Here is a 13968-nt window from a genome sequence, read left to right as displayed (position 1 = left end):
GGGGAGACTACCATGGATCGTACTGAAATGTGAACTGTCAGACTGGAGGGAGGCTATTAGTGGAGATCCTCAGGGATCTAGGGTGACCATACATCCCGTTTTTAAAGGACAGTCCTATATTTAAGCCTTCCTGCAGATGTCCCAACTTTTTCTTAGAATGGGCAAATTGTCCCGTATTTTCTGCCTCCACCCCCATCACTAGTGGTGGGTCCTGCTGCTGGCCAGATCCCTGCTCACCAGCCGCCCACCCACCAGCGGTGAGTGGGGGGATCCAGTGGATGAGGATGGGGGTGGGTGTGCAAGGCTGGTGGTGGCACAAAGATGCAGCGCGTGGGGCTGGCCACTCCCCCCACTGCTCCAGCATTGCAGCCTCCGCTGCATGACAGCTCTTGGCCAGCAGGGTCCTGCCCCCAATCCCATTTCCAGCTGGCACTGGCTGTGCACTGTGAGCTGCTGTGTTGGTGAGGGTGGGCAGGTGCCAGGCGGCAGACAGTTACATGTTGCCTCTGCTGCCCATCCATCAGCCCTTTACATGCTCCCCCTCTCACTGTCCTCTCCCTGCTTTGCCCCTTTGCTCCCCCAGCTCCTCCATATCCTCCCCATCGGGGCACGTCCCGTTCCCAGTGCTGTGTGGAGAACCAGCAGCTGGTCAGAGCACTCAGCTCACCAACAGCTTGACCCAGGGCTGGCCTTACCATGAGGCGAACTGAGGTGGCCACCTCAGGTGCCAGATTGGGGGGGGGGAGGGTGCCACTAGGACCCAGAGTGTAGAAAATTCTGTCTGCTGCTGGTGCATATGTATTCTCTCTGCTCTAGATGCACAGAGATGGTGGAGTGCTGTGCTGGAGGAAGGACGACCCAAGAGACATAACAGGCAGGCAGGAGAAAAGGTGAGAGGGAATAACAGAAAGCAGCAGGAGCTGCAGGGAGAGAGAGGAGGAGCAGCCTCTTATGTACCTCTCTAGCACCCCCAGGAGCCTGGACTGATTAACACCAGCTTCTCAGGGAGCTTTCTGTTTCCTGCTGCTTCCCTGAACCCACTTGAGGAGAACAGGCAGTCAACTGAAGTAGTAGGAGCCAGTTAGGCCCTTAAGATGCTGATATCTTCCCTCACTCGGGCCCTGCTACCAGCCTGCTTATTTGTCCCCTTCAACTGAGTGTTGCGAGCCACTATTGCTGGCACAAAACAGCAGTCATGAGTGAAAGAAGAAAACGCCCCTCTGGGGCAGCATTCAGAAAAAGAAAGAAAGCAAAGGAAGCTTTTCTATCTAAGCAGGAAGGAGCTCTCCTGAGATACATGGACACAAATGTTCACGGTGAGCCTTCCGGCCCCAGTGAGGATGGGAGTGGTGAGGAGATGCCTGATCTTCCAGTTAGTCAGAGTGCAGGTGACCTGGCAGCTACTGCAGCATCCATATCTCCATCTCAAATGGATGTAACCATGCACATTACTGAAGAAAAGTGTAGATCAGAGAAGAGTGTGGTGGAGGCGCAAGAAACAGCTGCTGCTGAGTTTAGTTCCTTAAGTCTAGATGATCCAGGACTGTGGACCCACTTGAGCAGTAGCCTGAGGGACTTCCTTGTACTGCATGGGCCTCAGCAAGTGAAAAACTTTATGTTCCCCAAAGACAATGAAAATAGAAGTTTCCATTCAACACATTACTGGCGTGAAATCCCCAATGGTGACAAAGTGGAGAGGCCATGGCTTATGTACTCAAAAACCCAGAATGCTGCATACTGTTTTTGTTGCAAACTCTTCCAGTCTAATGTTCCAGCCACATTGGGTTCTACAGGAACAAAGGACTGCAAAAATCTGGCTAGAAATCTGGCATGCTATGAGAAGGCAGCAAATCACCAGAGAGCATTCCATAGGTGGAAAGAGCTTGAGATGAGACTAAGGTTAAAGGCCACCATAGATGATCAGCATCAAGAGAAGATTGCATCAGAGTCTCTTTCCTGGCAAAATGTTTTGAAAAGGCTCATTGCCATTGTGAGAATGCTTGCTACCCAAAACCTAGCACTGCATGGCACTTCAGATCAGCTGTATGTGCCAAACAATGGAAACTTCCTTAAAATTGTGGAGCTGATGGCTAAGTTTGATGCTGTACTCCAGGAGCATCTAAGAAGAGCCACCACCCAAGAAATGTACACACACCACTACCTTGGAAAAACAATTCAAAATGAGATCATAGAGTTACTGGCAACAAAAGTCAAACAGAAGATTGTGGCAGATCTGAAGTCAGCAAGATATTACTCTGTTATTCTGGACTGCACACCTGATATCAGCCATATGGAACAAATGACTTTAATGGTGTGTTTTGTAACAACAACAGAACCTAGTGAAAATGTCCCTGCAATGGTGACTGTCAGAGAGCATTTTCTAGAATTTATTGACCTTGATGATACTACGGGAGCTGGTATGACAAATGTGCTTCTTAAAAAGCTGGAAGATACGGGAATTGCAATAGCTGACATGAAAGGTCAGGGCTACAATAATGATGCCAACGTGAGAGGAGTGCAGACACGGATCCGAGAGTTAAACCTTCGAACTTTTTTTGTCCCAGGCAGTTCTCATTCATTGAACTTGGTGGTCAGTGATGCAGCATCAGCTTCTAGTGGGGCTGCTGAATTTTTTAATGTAATTCAAAGCATCTATGTGTTTTTCTCTGCATCAACTCATCGATGGCAAATTTTGAAGCAACATCTGGGAACATCCTCTCTGACATTGAAACCACTGAGTGCCACATGATGGGAAAGTCGAGTGGAGGCGATAAAGCCTATCAAACACCAAATTGGGAAGATAGATGATCCCATAGTTGCCATTATGGAGGATAATGCTATGACAGAAACTGTTCATGGGAGAACAGTGGCAGAGGGAAATGGAATCACCAGAAACATACATAACTTCAAATTTCTGGGTGGCATAGTGTTGTGGCATGACATACTGTTTGAAATAAATGTTGTAAGCAAGAGACTCCAAGGTGTCGACCTTGATATATCTGGAGCAATGGAACAACTGGACAAAGCAAAGTCATACCGACAGTCTTACCGGTCAGATGAGGAATTTCAAAACATTCTGAAGAGTGCACAGAAGTTGGCAGAGGAACTTCACACTGAAACTATTTTCCCACCCATTCAAGAATACAAGTGTCACCGAAGAAGACAACATTTTGATTACGAGGCATGGGATAATCCCGTAAGAGACCCCAAACAACAATTCAAAGTTGAATTCTTTAACCAGGTGCTAGATTGTGCAATACAGTCAGTTGAAGAACGTTTCATGCAGCTCAAGGAACACAGCAGTATATTTGGGATGTTGTATGATATTTCAAAACTCCTCACTATACCTGAAGAAGACCTACACCAGCAATGCAGGGCACTAGAGACAGGGACACATAATGACATGCGCGATATTGATGCGAGTGATTTAGGTGATGAACTGAAAGCCCTTTCAAGATACATTTCAGCAGGATCAACTCCAAAGGCTATTCTGGAATATACGTGCACAAATAAGATGACCACCCTCTTTCCAAATGCTTTTGTTGCTCGGCACAAACTTCTAATACTTCCTGTAACAGTTGCCAGTGGAGAACGCAGCTTCTTCAAGCTGAAGTTAATAAAAACACATCTATGCTCCACAATGACACACGAGAGGCTGGTTGGCCTTGCAACCATCTTAATAGAGCATGAACTGACCCAGAATATGGACCTTCAGGAAGCAGTTCAAATCTTTGCAACCAAGAAGGCACGGAAAGCACCACTTTGATTATTCAAACAGATAAAAATGCCAGTGTTTACTATGCAGACAAGAAAAGTTACATTTGCTGTTCAGGCGTTTGAAAGTTAAGTGTTACTTAAAATTTTTGAACAAGGCATTTTAAGTTGTTAGTTCTCGTTTATTGGGGTAGGAAGCAGAGCAGTACCATGAGAGGAGTAGAACAGGAAGAAGGCAGAAATGAGACCTTTCAACGTTTTGGCCCAAGCGAGGGGGTATGGGGATGTCATTTGAGTTCCTCGCCTCAGGTGCCAAAATGTTGTGGGCTGGCCCTGGCCTGGCCGGTAGACTCCTTCCTTCACCCACTTCTCTCTGGCTGGGCCGGTGCCCCGGGAAAGCCCAAGGAGGGTGGAGGCGGGGACAGGAGGCAGCTGGGTTATGTCGGTGGCCAGCAGTAGCCTGGAGTTGTTAGCTGGCTTTTGACACTGTGTAGGCAGGAAGGGACAAGCTGCTTCTAGCCACAGGGGAGGGGTGGGGGGAGAGAAGGAATGAGCTCTGCAAAGACACGGGCCAGGTCATCCCTTCCCCCACTCCTCCTCGCCTGTGGCTGGAAGCAGTTTCCGTCCCTTCCCTCCCGCACAGTGCCAAAAGGCTGCTGCTGGCCACATTCTTGTGTGAACCCTGGCAGAAATCTGGGGATGGAGGGTTTGTGACCCTGCGTGCCCTCGCCCCTACGTGTTGCCTCAGGAAGATGCGTTGCCAGGTACCAGGAGAGATGGGTCTGTCCCGGGGACCCAGCCAGGCATGGAGGGCGAAGAGCACTGGGCAGGGAGGGTGGGGTAGTCAGTCACTGCCCCTGTACGAGAGAGCTGTACAGGAGTGTGTGTGTGTGTGTGGGGGGGGGTGACACACACACATACACACACATACACACACTCTTGTACACCCCTCTCCATGTGAACCTTAAAGCCTTAAAGATAAGAAGGTAAATAAAACGAATCCGACTACACAGTATTTCTTTTTAATGGGGGCTCAGTCAGCTTGATGTTAATTTTTAAGTTTGTACTGCATAGTTCTGATTGATTGCCATTGAACTAGCTTGACTATGAGTAATTTTACCCAGTGTCCCTTATTCAGAATAGGGAAACATGGTCACCCTACAGGGATCGGTCTTAGGACCAATCTTATTTAACATTTTTATTACTGACCTTGGCACAAAAAGTGGGAGTGTGCTAATAAAATTTATGGATGACACACAGTTGGGAGGTATTGCCAATGCAGAGGAGGAACAGAATATCATACAAGAAGATCTGGATTACCTTGTAAACTTGAGTAATAGAAATGGGATGAAATTTAATAGCGCAAAGTGCAAGGTCATGCATTTAGGGACTAACAAGAATTTTTGCTATAAGATGGAGACTTATAAGTTGGAAGTGACAGAGAAGGAGAAAGACCTGGGTGTATTGGTTGCTCACAGGATGACTATGATGCAGCTGTGAAAAAGGCTAATGTAGTCCTAGGATGTATCACACAAGGTATTTCCAGTAGAGAAAGGGAAGTGTTAGTACCATTATACAAGGCACTGGTGAGACCTGATCTGGAATACTGTGTGCAATTCTGGTCTCCCATGTTTAAGAAAGATGAATTCAAACTGGAACAGGTGCAGAGAAGGGCTACTAGGATGATCTGAGGAATGGAAAACCTACCTTATGAGAGGAGACTCAAAGAGCTTGGCTTGTTTAGCCTTGCCAAAAGAAGGCTGAGGAGAGAGATGATTGTTCTCTATAAATACATCAGAGGGGTAAATACCAGGGAGGGAGAGGAGTTATTTAAGTTAAACACCAATGTGGACACAAGAACAAATGGATATAAACTGGCCATCAACAAATTTAGGCTTGAAATTAGGTGAAGGTTTCTAACCATCAGAGGAGTGAAGTTCTGGAACAGCCTTCCAAGGGGAGCAGTGGAGGAAAAAAATACCTAACTGGCTTCAAGACTAAGCTTGATAAGTTTATGGAGGGGATCTTATGATGAGATTGCCTACAATGGCATGTAGACGTTCTGTAACTGCTAGCAGCAAATATCTCCAAGGGCTCTGAGTTACTACGGAGGATTCTTTCACAGGTGTCTGGCTAGTGGGTCTTGCCCACATGCTCAGAGTCTAATTCAGTGGTTCTAAACCTTTACTGCAGCCTGCACTCCTTTGGTTCTCAAAATATGTTCTCGCATCCCTTATCAAAAATCAAAATATGTTCTCGCACCCCTTAAACCTAAAAAATATGTTCTTGCACCCCTTAAACCTAGATATATTTTTGTTTGTATATTACAGTAATCATTAAAAATGTATAATGTTAATAAATACATCGGTTTGATGTCTTGCACCCCCAGAAAGGGCATCTCGCACCCCCAGGGGGTGCATGCATCCCATGTTAAGAACCAAGGGTCTAATTGATCACCATATTTTGGGTCAGAAAGGAATTTTACCCTGGGTCAGATTGGCAGAGACCCTGTGGGGTTTTTGCCTTCCTCTGCAGCATTGGGCACTGGTCAATTGCAGATTTAAACTAGTGTAAATGGTCGATTCTCTGTAACTTGAAGTCTTTAAACCATGATTTGAGGACTTCAATAAAACATCCAGAGGTTAGGGGTCTATTACAGGAGTGGGTGGGTGTGGTTCTGTGGCCTGCAATGTGCAGGAGGTCAGACTAGATGATCATGATGGTCCCTTGTGACCTTAAAGTCTATGAGTCTATATACATATAGTTTGAACCTCTACTGTGATGTTTTTATAAAGTTTCCATGCAGCTTGCAGGCATTTCACTCTGGTGACAGTTTCATTGGCAAAGAGTGAAGATAAATACAGGTTAAATTGAATAGGTGTCCGCTTAATAACAGTCCCTCTAGGGAACATGGGTCCTCTGATTCCAATTCCACTGATCATGATATATCTTCCCTATTTTACAAACATTTAAAACAAATAATTGATACCCAGGCCTCCCATCCCACGTCCCTTGAGCCGGACACATTGCCAAGTTGGAGTCTCATCTTTACCACCGGCTGAGGAGGTTACATAGTCTTTGAGATAGCTTGGTCTCCTTAACAGGTGACCACACCGGGAGTGACCTCTGTCTCTCTGTCACCTGTCTCTGAATCTAACAAACTATATCTCTGTTTTATACAGTTCTGCGGTGATCTGGAAGCCTACTTTCACCGCCTCCGACTCAAAGAATACTTTCAAGATAACACTGAACAGCACACTGATACACAGATACCCTCCCACCAACAACACAGGAAGAAGAACTCCACATGGACTCCTCCTGAGGGTCGAAATGACAGTCTGGACCTATACATAGAATGCTTCCGCCAACGTGCACAGGCAGAAATTGTGGAAAAACAACATCGCTTGCCTCATAACCTAAGTCGTGCAGAACGCAATGCCATCCACAGGCTCAGAAACCACCCTGACATTATCACCAGAGAGGCTGATAAAGGAGGTGCTGTTGTCATCTTGAACAGGTCTGACTACCAGAAGGAGGCTGCCAAACAACTCTCCAATACCAAATTCTACAGGCCACTTTCCTCAGATCCCACTGAGGAATACACTAAGAAACTGCACCATCTACTCAAGACACTCCCTACACTAACACAGGAACAAATCAACATACCCTTAGAGCGCCGACCGGGGTTATTCTATCTACTACCCAAGATCCACAAACCTGGAAATCCTGGACGCCCCATCATCTCGGGCATTGGCACTCTCACTGAAGGACTGTCTGGATATGTGGACTCCCTACTCAGACCCTACGCCACCAGCACTCCCAGCTATCTCCGTGACACCACTGATTTCCTGAGAAAACTACAATGCATTGGTGACCACCCAGAAAACACCATCCTAGCCACCATGGATGTAGAGGCTCTCTACACAAACATCCCACACACAGATGGAATACAAGCTGTCAGGAACAGTATCCCTGATGATGACACAGCACAACTTGTTGCTGTGCTCTGTGACTTTATTCTCACGCACAATTATTTCAAATTTGGTGACAATATATACCTCCAGACCAGTGGCACCGCCATGGGCACCCGCATGGCTCCACAATATGCCAACATTTTTATGGCTGACCTGGAACAACGCTTCCTCAGCTCTCGTCCACTCACGCCCCTTCTCTACCTACGCTACATTGATGACATCTTCATCATCTGGACCCATGGGAAGGAGACCCTGGAAGAATTCCACCATGATTTCAACAGCTTCCACCCCACCATCAACCTCAGCCTGGACCAATCTACACGGGAGGTCCACTTCCTAGACACCACAGTACAAATAAGCGATGGCCACCACCCTATACCGAAAACCCACCGACCGCTACGCCTACCTTCATGCTTCCAGCTTCCACCCCGAACACACCACATGATCCATCATCTACAGCCAAGCGCTGAGGTACAACCGCATCTGCTTCAACCCCTCAGACAGAGACCAACACCTACAAGATCTTCATCAAGCATTCTCAAAACTATGATACCCACACAAGGAAATAAAGAATCAAATCAACAGAGCCAGACATGTACCCAGAAGCCTCCTGCTACAAGACAGGCCCAAAAAAGAAACCAACAGAACTCCACTGGCCATCACCTACAGTCCTCAGCTTAAACCTCTCCAACGCATCATCAGTGATCTACAACCCATCCTGGACAATGATCCCTCACTTTCACAGACCTTGGGAGGCAGGCCAGTCCTCACCCACAGACAACCCACCAACCTTAAGCATATTCTCACCAGCAACCACGCACCGCACCATAACAACTCTAACTCAGGAACCAACCCATGAAACAAACCTCGATGCCAACTCTGCCCACATATCTACACCAGCAACACCATCACAGGACCTAACCAGATCAGCTACAACATCACTGGCTCATTCACCTGCACGTCCACCAATGTTATATATGCCATCATGTGCCAGCAATGCCCCTCTGTTATGTACATTGGCCAAACTGGACAGTCACTATGCAAGAGGATAAATGGACACAAGTCAGATATCAGGAACGGCAATATACAAAAACCTGTAGGAGAACACTTCAACCTCCCTGGCCACACACAGATGTAAAGGTAGCCATCTTACAGCAAAAAAACTTCAGGACCAGACTCCAAAGAGAAACTGCTGAGCTCCAGTTCATTTGCAAATTTGACACCATCAGATCAGGATTAAACAAAGACTGTGAATGGCTATCCAACTACAGAAACAGTTTCTCCTCCCTTGGTGTTCACACCTCAACTGCTAGCAGAGCACCTCACCCTCCCTGATTGAACTAACCTCGTTATCTCCATACTGATTTATACCTGCCTCTGGAAATTTCCATTACTTGCGTCTGATGAAGTGGGCATTCACCCACGAAAGCTTATGCTCCAATACTTCTGTTAGTCTTAAAGGTGCCACAGGACCCTCTGTTGCTTTTTATATCTCTGTGGAGTCTCCTCCATCCCTGTTGAGTTGGTCTCCAGATGGTTCTCTGTCTCTCTAGTCTGTGATGATCTCTGTATGTTTTCTCTTGGTGCTGTGTCTGCTGGTTCATAAGGGTCTCCTGTTCCTTTAGATCACTTGTCCCTCTTGCTTAATCACCTTGTATGACCAGGGTGCACTCTTTCTGGTGTCTCTCTAATGACTGGATCCTCACAGGAGTGCCTGTCTCCAGGGCTGGTAGATCCTTGGCTAACCTGTCATAGTCTAGTGCCTGCTTTCTCTGATTATTAGTCATCTCTTCTCGGTAGTATCTCCATCCTTCTGGCTGCAACAAGTCTCCCCTTATTAGTAGTAGGGTTTTGGTCCTTTGCCCCATCAGCACCTGCAATGTACTGTTTTTCACTCCTGTGATGGGGCTTTCATGTGTGCCAAAAATGCTAACAAGGGGTCTGAACCAAAAGAAACAGCCTAATGCAACAGACTCTTAGTTGTTTTCACAGCTGATACCACCTTCCCATTACTCTGTGGGTATGCTGGGAAGGAGGAGGTGGGATGTTCGAACTTCCATGTGCGTGCAATTTCCTTGAATTCTTCCCAGGCAAATTGGGGGTCTGTTGTTGGTGAATATGGTGTCTGGAATGCCATACCTCACAAAGTGGGCCTTCTGTTAACCAATCTCTGATTTTCTTCTTGTGTCATGCAGGGCAGGGCATTAACACTGGGCATAAGGGCAGCATTTGCATCTTTGTAGCATCACGCTGGGTGGAGGCGCGGGATTTTCATCATTATGCCGGGCATTGAAGAGGGGTTTCTATCTTTATGTCATCATGGTGGGCATGGTGGCAGTGTATGCATCATCACACTGCGTGTTGGGGGCGGGGCATGCTCCAAGACAAAAAAAAAGCCCAGAGAAAGCAGAAAAACCCACTGGCCACAACTCAGGGGAAAAAACTCACCCAATCTTTAAAAGAGAAACCCAAAGGTTGCTTAAAGTAAGCCACTTTGGGTCCTGTTTCTCTTACAGACCCAGATACACACACCTCTAATCAAACTGTATCCAGCAAACCCCTCTGGCCGGGTTGTTCAGATTTCTGGGTAGCCTTTGTTTTTGGAAGAGAGATGTGCCTGTGTTTTGGGTTTGGAGACTGCTATTACTTCAGTTACCCCTTTACATTGATCCTGAATGACCGGCAGTGGTTGTGCCCAACCCATAACGACAAGATTTAATGCAACCCACAATAATATTAAAAAGAGAAAAGCCTGATTCTTATTTATATTAAGGCCTCTTTACACTGCCCAAGAGTGAAGTGTCAAATGCAAATAAGAGGTCCAATGTAGCCCATTTAACAAGATCCTTAGTGTAAATAACAGTCAGGCCCAGAAACATCTACTATATACAGGGTAGGACAATAGGTAAGACCTCTGTCACAGCTAATATGATACAACTTCACTTGGTAAAATTTTAGCAATATGCAAGAAGAGTTTAACTATGTCTGCATGTAAACTTGCACTGAATTAACTAAATCAGTTTTAAAACACACCTTTAAATAAATGAGTGCAAGTTTCAGTGTAGACAAAGCGTAAGTATAAAAATCCCTGCTACCTTATATCAATGACAGTTAATAAGGCTAGTTATAAAAGTCTTCTAGTTGGCACATAATTCCTGAGAGTTTAATTTCCTTTTTCCACAAATGGCTCTGTGCCTTGTCCCATGCAATCTTCTATGTCTGGAATATCTTCTCTTATCCGATATGCAATACACCCTCAGTCTTCAAAGCAATTCTGAAGACCCACCAGCTAGCCAGCTTTCTATCATTGAACCTGCAAGCTCAACCTTCACTTTGGACACACATCATCCACAAACCCTAACTTTTGTTTTAAAAAGTCAATCCAAAGTGAAGCAAATATCCGAACATTACTTTAAGCACATTTCATGCTCTTTCACTGTTGTAAACCATTTTCTTGCCACACTATCATTTTGTTTGTCTTCACCATTCACACCAATAGTATTGTATAAATAACAACTACAAAATTAATGATGATAACAAGCACACCAGGAATTTGTATTCTTAGAAGATATAGTCTCAAAATGTGTTACAGTGTTGGGGGCTTACTTGAACTCATTAACAGTGAACAGTTGAATGCCCATTTTTTAATATTTTTAGTAGGTGACTGAAGTTTACATACACACAGACGATACCAACATTTATCAGTGGTAGAATGAAACAGCTGTTGATATTATTGGCAAATCTTTGGAAATATTTGGCAATTAATAGGAGTCACTGTTTTATTTTTGTAAGAACTAACCATCAACTTTATTTAGATTTGTCTGATTCAAATCCAAAGAATTTCTGGAAAACACTTTCTAGAATGTTGTGTGTCTCTTTAGGCTGATAGTTAAGATCTTGGGTTCATAGGGTTTACCCTAATTGATGTCACAGGAGATCTGATATAGAGGAAAATGATCCCACTTATTAGCAACATGAGGCCAGATGAGATCCCCAAAGGAATAGCAATCCCAATTCTCTGTGCTACTGGGAAAGAGGGCAGGTGGAAAGAAGGAGGAAAGGGGATACTGCTATTGTTTGCTACTGAATAGAAATTCCAGCTCACTGGGACTAAGACACAGAGACCTGCAATTATATACAAGATCCCTCCAGCTAGAAACAAGCAGATAGCCTGAGTTTTGCGAATTGTTCCCATATAAAAGTGCCAGGGTGGTAAGAAAGTGAAAAATATTCCTAATGCTCCCAAGAAAGTAGCAATGAGCAGGAGGATCTGGGCAAGAAACATTTCCACAGGGAAAAAGTTTTCATTGAAATTGAATTCATGACAGCACACTATACCATAGTCACTGGAGGTTTTTAAATTTGGGGGAAAGCAGATTTTCCAGATTCCCACATGGGCAATACCAGAGGAGAAGATGGTGGTATTATCCACAAGCCACAGCCTCCACTCTGCGTGCCTCGTTGTAATACAGGATAAAATCCAGCCGAGAGAGCCCAAAGAAAAGCCAACTAGTTGGAAGGTAACTCTTTTAAACAGAGAGGACATTGCCTCAAGATCTTCATCAGTCCTCATGCAAGCAAATTAGCCAAGAAGATCATCACAGGAGCACTGAAAAGAAACCCAATATATGTATGATTAATTATAGTATTATTAATTATTATTATTTTACTATTAATGTTCAAAGAAACCCAATGTATAATTATTAATTATGATTACATTACATTTTCTTATAGTGAGGAAAAATCGCACACTGATGAGTTTTACATACACATGTCCATTACTTTATTCATTTATACCAATGGAGCTGTTCACATATGCAACCCTATGCTTATGCATTTGCAGGGTCAGGCCAGTATTTGAACTTCATGAACAAAGAATGGAAGTTTCATCTCTTTCTTTAGGATGTTATCCTCATTGCTGCTTGAATTCAGTATTTCATATGCCATAATTTATTCTCATTGTGACGCAAAAATATGTTAATGCCAACTGACAAAGCAGAGAGGCTATGGAAATCTCCTGATTCTGGTATGTATATTCTGGTTCACCAAAGAATGTCATGTGAGATTTCAAATAAAAGCTGGTGTCACACTGGTCATTGATATCCCTGTGAAATGTGCGTACAAATACTAAGTAAGGAGTTATGTATGTATACTGAAAATATGTTCTTCAAGTCTATACGGTATTGCTCACCTGCAAAGATGAAAAATAGGTTTTCTGCCAGCCGAGATGTTTACTCCTCTATCTGTTGACATCTATATCGAGTATTGTCTCATTTACAACAGGCTATCAACATTCCAAGCTGAATTTTACAAGCTCGTGTTCTGTTCCTTTGGGAATAGCAGGCCTGTTAATTCTGGGTGTCTTCAGTGTAAGAGGGGCTGGACACTGCAGGGCACACTCTGAGGATTGGGGGTTTGGTGTGTGCCTATGACTGTCTGTACAGAGAGAGTGAGGTCTGTGGAGCCCTGAAAGGTAGTACTTGTGCAGCCAGAGGCTGGTGGATTCAGGAAGCTGGTCTGCAGCATGCACAGACAAGACTGTCTCATGCTAAAGGCAGATGGCGGTGAGGGGCCTTCCCATCCCTGAGTACCCCAGAGAGCTTCACAGTCATCTTTCATATATGCCATATTCCTACAAGCAGTTGCCAAAAATATATATATATTTCCTCTCAAAAACTGATTTTCTTCCAATGTCCTCCTTCTCACCCTCCAAGAAATCATTTTGGGGCTTAGCTCAAGCCTGAAAGTTTTCAGCAACAAGGACTATAGTTTTAGAAAGTTATGAATGAGTGAAACAGGGGCTTCCTAATGTGAGTGAGGTTTCCACTCCAGTTACAGCAACCCCTATAGTATAGGCATTCTCTGATCAAGCAACAATTTTCAGCTGCAAAATTACATCCAGTATCAGAAAGTCCCATATGTTCTGGGTTCTGTTGTTCTTAATTTTTTTTTTAAATAATTGAGTGTCTCAGAAAGGTGCCAGATTGGCAGTCCTGTTGACTAGAGTCATGTTTGTTCACAGAAGGCACCAGCATTGCAGTAATACTCCACACTACCTCATAATTGTACTTTGGTCCAGACCTAGTTGATCCGCACAAAGGAATGAGAAATCTCAATATCTATATACTTTTAATGCTTGGCCTCTCTTCTCAGAATGCCAGCAAGGGTCCAATTAATACCCACTGAAATGGTGGGTTTTATAATAGGGACATCAAGGAATAGAACATAGACCACTATTTCAAGATCACCAGACAGCCCAGACTATTGTTTAATTACTGCT

The 13968-nt window shown here is 44.7% G+C and overlaps 1 protein-coding gene across 1 annotated transcript; it reads right to left on the bottom strand.

Moving 5' to 3' along the window:
- Positions 1 to 11577: 11577 nt before the first annotated feature.
- Positions 11578 to 12261, bottom strand: LOC113406181 (claudin-34-like). Its single transcript, XM_026649308.1, has one exon. The coding sequence runs from the start codon at positions 12259 to 12261 to the stop codon at positions 11578 to 11580; it is 684 nt and encodes a 227-aa protein (XP_026505093.1).
- Positions 12262 to 13968: the final 1707 nt, after the last annotated feature.

This window comes from Terrapene carolina, unplaced genomic scaffold (genome assembly GCF_002925995.2).
Source record: "Terrapene carolina triunguis isolate 2854851 unplaced genomic scaffold, T_m_triunguis-2.0 Scaffold23, whole genome shotgun sequence".
In the NCBI taxonomy this organism is placed as follows: Eukaryota; Metazoa; Chordata; order Testudines; family Emydidae; genus Terrapene; species Terrapene triunguis.
This window is presented reverse-complemented; position numbering and strand designations above follow the sequence as displayed.